The 9,158-nt window shown below is 25.2% G+C and overlaps 8 protein-coding genes across 8 annotated transcripts; 4 read left to right on the top strand and 4 right to left on the bottom strand.

Moving 5' to 3' along the window:
- Window positions 1-109: 109 nt before the first annotated feature.
- ENU1_004910 (hypothetical protein) lies at window positions 110-1,240 on the top strand (the record flags this gene model as incomplete). Its single annotated transcript, XM_008856528.1, has 1 exon — window positions 110-1,240. One exon carries the CDS (start codon window positions 110-112, stop codon window positions 1,238-1,240), a length of 1,131 nt encoding a protein of 376 aa, XP_008854750.1.
- Window positions 1,241-1,339: 99 nt separating this feature from the next.
- Window positions 1,340-2,143, top strand: ENU1_004900 (hypothetical protein; the record flags this gene model as incomplete). Its single annotated transcript, XM_008856527.1, has 1 exon — window positions 1,340-2,143. One exon carries the CDS (start codon window positions 1,340-1,342, stop codon window positions 2,141-2,143), a length of 804 nt encoding a protein of 267 aa, XP_008854749.1.
- Window positions 2,144-2,159: 16 nt separating this feature from the next.
- ENU1_004890 (hypothetical protein) lies at window positions 2,160-3,154 on the bottom strand (the record flags this gene model as incomplete). Its single annotated transcript, XM_008856526.1, has 2 exons — window positions 2,160-3,008; window positions 3,053-3,154. The coding sequence occupies 2 exons, from the start codon at window positions 3,152-3,154 to the stop codon at window positions 2,160-2,162; spliced, it is 951 nt and encodes a 316-aa protein (XP_008854748.1).
- Window positions 3,155-3,460: 306 nt separating this feature from the next.
- ENU1_004880 (LSM domain containing protein) lies at window positions 3,461-3,685 on the top strand (the record flags this gene model as incomplete). The annotated part of the gene is made up of 1 exon (XM_008856525.1): window positions 3,461-3,685. One exon carries the CDS (start codon window positions 3,461-3,463, stop codon window positions 3,683-3,685), a length of 225 nt encoding a protein of 74 aa, XP_008854747.1.
- Window positions 3,686-3,852: 167 nt separating this feature from the next.
- ENU1_004870 (heat shock transcription factor, putative) lies at window positions 3,853-4,515 on the bottom strand (the record flags this gene model as incomplete). Its single annotated transcript, XM_008856524.1, has 2 exons — window positions 3,853-4,347; window positions 4,417-4,515. 2 exons carry the CDS (start codon window positions 4,513-4,515, stop codon window positions 3,853-3,855), a joined length of 594 nt encoding a protein of 197 aa, XP_008854746.1.
- A 268-nt stretch (window positions 4,516-4,783) lies between these two features.
- On the bottom strand, window positions 4,784-4,978 carry ENU1_004860 (hypothetical protein; the record flags this gene model as incomplete). Its single annotated transcript, XM_008856523.1, has 1 exon — window positions 4,784-4,978. The coding sequence occupies one exon, from the start codon at window positions 4,976-4,978 to the stop codon at window positions 4,784-4,786; it is 195 nt and encodes a 64-aa protein (XP_008854745.1).
- A 733-nt stretch (window positions 4,979-5,711) lies between these two features.
- ENU1_004850 (hypothetical protein) lies at window positions 5,712-6,683 on the bottom strand (the record flags this gene model as incomplete). Its single annotated transcript, XM_008856522.1, has 1 exon — window positions 5,712-6,683. One exon carries the CDS (start codon window positions 6,681-6,683, stop codon window positions 5,712-5,714), a length of 972 nt encoding a protein of 323 aa, XP_008854744.1.
- Window positions 6,684-6,790: 107 nt separating this feature from the next.
- On the top strand, window positions 6,791-8,914 carry ENU1_004840 (hypothetical protein; the record flags this gene model as incomplete). Its single annotated transcript, XM_008856521.1, has 1 exon — window positions 6,791-8,914. One exon carries the CDS (start codon window positions 6,791-6,793, stop codon window positions 8,912-8,914), a length of 2,124 nt encoding a protein of 707 aa, XP_008854743.1.
- Window positions 8,915-9,158: the final 244 nt, after the last annotated feature.

Raw genomic sequence — 9,158 nt, 5'->3', positions numbered from 1 at the left:
CATTTTAAAAACACAAATAAGGGAATAACAAAAAAGAGAAGAAGTAAAAGAGAAAAAAACCCTTGATAGGACAATTATCTCATTAAATTGGCTTTTGTTATAATCAGAAATGGATCCTAAACAAATATTCAAAAACGTGTCTGAAGGGAATGATTTTATTAGTTTCAACGGAGTTATTTCAGTTATAAAAGACGAAGACAAATATTGTGATGAAGTTCCTGGATTAGTTGGGTTGTCTTCTTCGTCAGATAGATTTAATCAACAAACATTTGTAGAGACACTTAACTTAATTAGGAGATTTAATAAAGAAGTAAGTTCAGTAACAAGCGATCAACAACGCACAGAAATTAGAAATGTTTTTATGTTCAAAGCAATTAGTGGAGGAAGTGATGGACCTATTGATGGAAGTATAGTTGTTGAGAGATGTAAAGGAGCAGCAGAAAATGCTAAAAGTCTCAAAGAAATACTACAAAAAATAGGACAAAAAGCAGAGAAAGAAGAAAGGATTGATTTAGTTAAATTTAAAGAACTTGCAAATGAAGAAGAAGATACATTAATAAAGTGTTGTACACCTACAGGAGATCAAGAAGAAATAAAAGGAATAGAGAAAAGTATTCAACACTTTGATTCAATCAAAGAAGAAGGTAGAAATAAATTAGGATATAAAGAGTGTGTTGAATGTCTTGAAGCAGGAGGAATTAATGAAGCAGATAGTATTTATTTCATTGAAATTGCGGATATTGAGAATCAAGGAGAACTTGAACGAGAAGATTTTATTCGAAGTGGTAAATTAATAGAAGAATATTACAAGAATATGGGAGAAGAAATAAAAAATAAAGAGATAATAGATGAAGAATACAAAAAGATATTTGGAAAACTTGTTTTTACATTAGTTAATAAGAAAAATGAAGAAAAAGTATCAAAAGACATTATTTGTCAGGCAATGGATAAAATAGTAGGGAAAAAGATTAATGGAAGACCAGTTCAAAGTATAGAGATGAAAGGAGCAGAAAAAGAATTGAGTGTTGAAGAATTTATTGGATATTTAAAAGATGAAGAAGAAGAAGAAAGGATTCCAATGAGTAGTGAAAGAGAGAGTGAGGAGATTTTAAAAGAGCAAGAAGGAAAAGAAAAAAAAGAAGAGAAAGAAGAAGAAGAAGAAAAATATGAGCCAAGTAGATGTACAGTATGTTATTTAAGATGTATCTTTGGATGTATTGAGAATTACTGTGGGTATTAATAATAAAAAATAAATTGAATAGAAGTGATTTGGGTTTAAGAAAAATTTTGAGAGAGAAAAAGGAATAGGTTAAAAAGAAAACTTAATAAAAAGTAAACGATGGAATTGACTAAAGAGAAAGTATTTATGTTCTCTGAAGAACGAGAGAAATTTAAGAAATTTATTAAAGAAGTTAGTAAACAAGAAAAAGAAGGGAAATATTGTTTTGAAGAAGCAGAATTTAAATTTATTAAACAAAAAGCAAAGAATGAAAGAGTAATAGAAGGATTAGATACAGAAAATGGAATATTACATACATTATTATATAGAATGAAAAATGGATTAAGGTTGAATAAACATTTTGGGTTATTAAGAAACATCAATAGAGCACAAAATGAAGTAATAGAAATTCACAATAAATTAATAGAATGGATTGAAATATCATATACCAAAGAAGACTTAATAAAAGTTATTAATATAGTTATAGGAGAAATATTAATGATTAATAATGAGAGAGAGAAAATTAAAAAAGTAGTTAAAATAATAGAAATGTCAATGAATAGAGGACATGATATAGTAAATAAACTAGTGTTTGAAACGATTGTTGTTAGATTAGACACTATTTTACAAACACGAATAAGTGATTTAAATGGGATTTACAGAGGATTTCAGAATCTTATTTGGAAATATTCAGATGAAGAAATTAAAGAATTAAAAGAATTACCAAAATTTATTGGAGAAGAAATAGAAGAAACAAAGAAAACTGCAAAAGTGATATTAGAAAATGTAGTTATAGAACAAAGAAAAACAAACAAAATTCAAAGTCAAATTATTACAAAGAAAAGAGAAGAAAATAAACCAAAAAAGTCTGAGAAGGATATTAAGAAAAAGAAACAATTATCAAAATTATTAAGTAAGATGTAAAAAATAAAAGAGTTATTTAATTAAGAAATGATTCATCAAAATTTGTTTTTAATTGTAATAGATTAAGGTCAGTATCAGGACAAATAAATACAATTTTTCTAAGTGAGGTATAACCATCATATAAAATTGCTTGACGTACCGCAGAAAATACTGAAATAACCCGTTTAGGTAATTCAGAAGTATCTAATTCATGCATACAAAAATATAATTCATTAGTTTTACAACGATGTAAATAAAATATAAGGTTAGAATAAAATCTTTGATTCTTTGATGGATTATCTAAAATAAAAGGTTGTTGAAATTTACAATGAAGAATCATATGATAAAATAAATTACTATGCATGGTAATAAAGAAATCACCATATTCCATAGTTGGGTGTTTTTTATTAATTTCTAATAGTTGTTGGTTATAACTTCCAAATAATACATCATATTTTGCAACACTAGCAATTTGTTGTTGAATAGAATTATGATCATATCTTGCTAATGGTAATACTAATGCACTAATTTTGTCATTAAATAATGATTGTATTGAGTTATGTCTATTAGTTGTATTACTAGGTATTTCTCTGTCTCTAAACAAAGCTAATTCTGAATGGAATTCAATCATAATTTTATTTTGTTGAAACTTTAATTCTAAATTAAAGAAACATTTTTCACTATCAGGTTGTGGAAGGGTAATTGGAACTACTTCTCTTGAAGGTAATGGTTTTGTTTTCATTAAATATTTCCAAAATAAAAGATTAAATTCTTTATCTGTTTTACACAGATATTTTAATGAATCAAATATTTGAAAAAGGGTGTGTCTGTGTTGTACTGATGTAGTGGCAAATTTAACGTACAAAGGAAAGTATGTCAAATAATTCTAATATCATAAATATGGAGTAAATAAAACAATAAATAACAAACATATTTATCATCAAAATTAAAATAGACGTGACTGTCATCAATACTCCAATCATTAATAACATCATCCCAAGTTAGTGGGATAAGATTTTGTTCCAGAGTCATATTGAAATATCTTTTTAGTTCATATATTTTTAATAGAAAATAAAAAAAACCATAATAATAAAAATAAAAAAAAGAATTTTGTAAAGTAAAAAAGAAGAAAAGAAAAATAACATGAGACTCTACGGTTATTAATTTATATGAATTAATAATAACCGAGTTCTCAAACAAAAAATAATCATATAAGTTGTATAAAAAGTAACAAATAAGATGTTATGATAATTAGACTATATGATAATATTTTTTACTTAATTATTTATTAAAATATTAAAAAAACTAAAAAAGAATTGAGAATTTAATATCTATTAAATGAGTAATTCTACTACATCACCTCCTATTCAATTTTTTAAAGAAGCATTATTTCATGAATGTTCAATTAAATTAAATGATGGAACAATATTCAAAGGGAAAATGACATTAATTGATGGGTTAATGAATATTGTTCTTGAAAATGCAATAGAATATATTAATGGAAATAAAGACAATGAATATCCAGAATGTTTTATTAGAGGAAACAATAGTTTGTGTTATTAAAAACAATTCAAAAAGAGATAAAGATTAAATAAATAGTCTGTTATATTTCAGTTGATTAATAAAGAAATTTATTATTTAGTTTTTAAGGTTTTTTAATAAGTAAAAAAGAAGAAATAAAAAAAATAATGAAAAATGAATTACAATTCAAAAAGGATTTTTTAAGTTTATTAATTCCATGTTATACCAGTTGAAGGTGGATTTCTTTTTTGTTGTTGTCCATATCTATTTTCATCTTGATTAATAAAATAAAGACATTCTGTCATTCCTTGCATTTGTTCTTCCATCTCATCAATTCTTAATTTTAATGAAAATAACATATTATTAAGTTGTTGTAATTGATTTGTTGTTGATACACTCTCTTTTTGTAAATCTTCTAATCTTTGTAATAAACTACGATACATTTCTGCATTTTCTGCTTCTGCACGTTTAGGTTGTTGACGACGAATTTTACATAATAATTCGGGATGTCCTTCTTTAAAAAATGGATGATGAAAACATTGTCCAAGAGGATGGTCTACTTTATGAAATCCATAAATATTTAATTGTCGTACAAAACTACTAAAATTCGAATGTTTAAAGAACCTTGGAATAACAGTTGATGCTAATTGAACTGACTCTAAGACAACAAACCCAGGTCTATTTTGTTCTCTACTCCAACAAATCTGATGAATTAATTAAATTATTTCTTATTGTTTGTTGTCTTTTATTAATAAAGAAAAAAACAGACAAACTAAGTCTTTAGATTTTTCATCATTGACAAGTTCAAATAATTTAACTATAAATGTAGTAGGTGTATTATCATTTTGTTCATTTTGTCGTATCACATTCATTGGTTTTGTTAAATTTTAGTATATTTTATTCCTTATTTTTCTCATTATTCCAGAGGCTTCTGATTATTTAGGAAGAATTATCTATTCTGTTAAGCGATGCCGATAGAAGCACCCACAACATCCTGTGCTATTTTTTTTACGCGAAGAACTTTGTAGAACTTTTTCCTGTTTTTAATTTTTAGAAAAATTTAAATTAACTTTTTCTTAAAACTTTCTTCTAAACTTCCCCCCCTTTTAAATTTAATTTCTTCATTTTTTATTTCATTCTTTATTCTTGATTGATTTCTTCCATTTTTGGTGGGTTTTTACTGTGTTTGATCTTGTTCTCTTTAATACGCTCTTCAAATGTCTTCTGTTTCTCCTTTTCATATTCAATTAGTCTTTTCAATTCCTCATTTTCTTCTTTTGCAATTCGTATCTTCTTTTCTAGAACTTCAAGTTGTTCTTGTTGTTCTTTATTCATTTTCTGATTCTTTACTGAATTTTAGTTCATTGTATTTTTATTCATTAATCCTTTCTTATTCTCTTCCTTTTTTTTTCTCTCTCTCTAAAGAATACAATAGTATTCTTCTTATCTTATTTATTATGATGTTATCTTACCTTTCATTCTTCATGTAAATCTAAACTTTTCTATTTCATCCTTAATGTCATCTCTTGTTTGTCTCTATAAACTGATTTCAGTTGTTCTCTGGAAATAAAAGTTAATAAGAACATTCTGTTTGTTTGTTGAAGTAAATGACTCTGATGAATTTAACCAAGTTTTTGACAAGAAATGGATAATCATTCTCGTTTTATATGAATTAATGGAGAGGTTTTTGATTTTATCTCTTCTGAAGTGATTAGTGAAAAATACTAAAACAAGACAATAGCCAAATGGTTATTATAATTAATTTCATTAAATTGTTTTAAATTGTTATTTATTAATAAGACTATTTTACATTAACTGTCTTTAACAAAAGTCTAATTCTTTTATTTTCTCATTCTATGAAATTGAAACATAGTATTTTTGATAATACCTTTATTAATTCTTCATTATTGTTCTGATGGTTTTTCTTTATTATGTTGGCATGAAATTCATGTTACTGATTATTAAAAATGAAAAGGGTGTTTGTTTTAAAGAACAATGAATTATTCTTAATTCTTAGATAGAAATGAAGGTTGTTTTAATTTGTATGGTTCAAAATGAGTTGAAGTAATTAAAGAACATCAAAGAAATAATCTAATGCTCCTCCAAAGTCACGGAATAAGATGGACATATTGTATTTATCAGCTAAAGTTAATTTTTGTTGAAGAGAATATGGTGTAGGATAATTAGAATAACAATAATCATCCATATATCGGTCACTTAGAAATGGGGCTTCAATTGAATGTTCATGGGATGCAGGGTGATAGGTGATAGTAACATTTAATTTTTTAATAAATCTTAAATACGGTAAGTTTTGCAGATGAGTTGTACTATGTTTACAATACATTTTCCCTTCAAAATCAACAATAAACCCACCATTTTTTTTATTTCCTCCAAAATGTTTTGAAATTTGCTCTTCTATCCAAGGCATTGGTTGTAATGGTTGATATACCACAGATGATGGATCAAAATATTGAGTATCAATAAATACTGCATCACAAAGACTTTGATATGGAATAACATCTTCTCCTAATGGAATGATTTTGTATTTTAAAAATGTTTGTGGAAGATAATTGATTATTTGTTTTGTAAGTTCCTTTGGGATGGATGAGTCAAATAAAATACCATCATATCCTGTTATTTGTTCTTGAATTTTATGATATAATTCCATTGAAAACACTATAGAATCCATTTCTGTTTTAAGAATTGCAATCTTCTTTGATTGGATAGTAATGTCTTTGTATGGGTTTTGATCTACTACACTAATGATATTATTAATTGTTTTAATCATGATATGATCAAATGCAATTCCATCAAATAAATGTGCAAATATTGGTAATGTAATTGGATTTCTTTCATGATAACGAGTTACATGAGCAATCATTGGTATATGATGATATTTAGGGTGATTACTATATTTCATATGGTTTTGGATAATAAATTCTTTTGTTAAGTTTGAAGTAATTTGAATAGGGTCTTTTACTAATACTGGAGGTGGATATGCAAGTGTATAACTAACAAATACAATCAGTATGAATATCATTTCTTTAATATTTCTAAGATGACTTTTTTAAAGGAATAAAGACAATAAGAAATTTGTACAAAATATGATTTGAAATCTTTATTTTCAATAACATACTCTCATTGAAGATGGCAAGTCAATTGATTAAAAATTTAATGAACTTCATCACAACAATAACTGACACTGAAAAAGTACAAAATGAAATTCAAAAGAATTTACCACTTATTACAATAGAATTATGTCAACGAGATACTCATCATAAAACAAAAGAATTATTAAGAAATACACATTTATTAGAACGAATTAATATTTATCTTGAATCACATCCAAATGACATTAATTTATTGTTATTAGCAAATGCATATCACTTTAAAAGATATCCAATCACACCATCATTTATAACTATAGAACGTAATGATCTTCAAGAAATTTATTATAAAAGACTACGGTTTCTACAAGTCAAGTTATTTAATACTTCACTTAAATCATATTCAAAATTACCATTGAAAGAATTTAGAAATAAATTAAAAGAAATAGAAAAACATATAAATATTATAAAAGACATTTTAGTAATATTAAAATTGATTGATGAACAAGAAGATATGAACAATGAATTAATGATAAAAATATTTGAAGAGTATTTTATAAATGAAATGAAAGTTAATATTTTAGTTTCAAATGATGAAAGTCTCTATCCAGATGAAGAATGGTTTCAAAAAGAAGAATATCCACAAGAAAGTTTACCTATCTTAACACCAAGCTATTTAGATGAATTTGATTATTTATTAAGAAATAGTATTTTGTTTAGAAAAGAAACATTTGATAGTGCAAGTGATGATATTATGACAGAAATAAATGAACTTGGATTAAGTACAACTAAAAACGGAATTAGAATTAAGAAATATGGAAAACACACTCTTCCATTAATTGAGTTTCATGGAACTGAAGTTGATGAAGAAACTATTATTGGTAATAATAAAGAAATTAAATGTTCAATTGAAATTAATTTGAATGATTCAAGCGATGAAACAATTCAATGGTCACCATTTAAAAAGGAAATAATTTTTCTAGTTGAGTTAGATAATGATGGACAAGTCAAAAGAATTAGAGGTGGAGAAATTTTAGAAATTAAAGACAAAGACAATAAAACAAAAGGTTTTCAAGGAACATTTAGACGAATAGAAATTCAAATGGAAAGAAAGAAGTATCAAGAAGATAAACAAGAAAATAAACATACATTCCATATTATGATTTGGAGAAATAAAGATGTTGGAACATTTAAAAGAGTTCTTGAAAATGTTCATCAAATTATTCAACAAAAAAAGTTTGAAGGAATTAATGAAGAAGTAAAAAATGAATTATTAGGAATTTGTCATAAAGAAATGATAAAGAAAGAAGATAAAATTAAATTAAAACAAGACAAACATGAAGAAGTTATTTGTTCAGTTTTAAATGAAGGAATTCATTTAATAAAAGGAAAGAAAGGTACTGGGAAAACATTTATTGCAATGAAAATTGTAGAAAAATTAGCACAAACTAAAAAGAAAATACTAATTGTGAGTCATTCAAATCAAACAATCAATACTATTATTAAAGGGATTATTGAATCAGGAGTTGAAGATGGTATAATATTGAGATTAGGACATGGAAAGAAAGAATTAAAAGAAATGACACAAATTGACTTTAGTAAGAAAGGAAGAGTAGAAAAAGCATTATTAGAAAGAATGAGAATCTTAGAAGAATTACAAAAGATTGCTATTTTATGTAATATTCCTGTTCAAAATGTTCAAAGTTGTGAAATGGGATTACAATTTATTCAAATGGTAAAGAAACACAAAGAGTCTGGATTAAGTGAAACTCAAATAGACGAATATGAAAACAAGATTAAAATGCTTATTCCACTTGAAATTTTAAGAGCACAAAAACAAAAAGAAAAATACATTGAATTAAGTTATTGTCAAATCATTGGTGTTACTTCAACTTATGTCACAATGAATTTTGATGAATTAAAACAACGTTTTGACTATGTAATTGTTGATGAAGCAAGCCAAATGTTAGAATTAGAATTAGGATTACTCATATTGAAAATTGGATTAAATGGAACAAAAACTTTAATTCTTATTGGAAATGAAGAAGAAACACCTGTAGTTATTCATAACAAAGAAATAAGTGAATATACAAAATTAAATGAAGGATTATTTCAACGTTGGGCAAAACAAAATCAAACTTTAGAACTAATATCAGAAGATTAATAATACTTTCTTTTTGTCTTTTAATTGATAAATTTATTTTGCTACAAAAAACATTTCTACATTTGATATTAGATTCTTTAACATTTTTCTATTCTTTTATATTATAAGTAGATTGATAATTTAATGTATTTAATCTACCTTCTATTCTTCTTAATTTTTCTTTTAAAATTACTATTACATTTCATTTATTCTGTTTGTTGTAATGAATCTATTCAACTATTAATTTCATTGTTATGAAAATCTT

The sequence above is a fragment of the Entamoeba nuttalli genome, assembly GCF_000257125.1.
Source record: "Entamoeba nuttalli P19 unplaced genomic scaffold asmbl_1989, whole genome shotgun sequence".
Taxonomy (NCBI): Eukaryota; Evosea; order Mastigamoebida; family Endamoebidae; genus Entamoeba; species Entamoeba nuttalli.
This window is presented reverse-complemented; position numbering and strand designations above follow the sequence as displayed.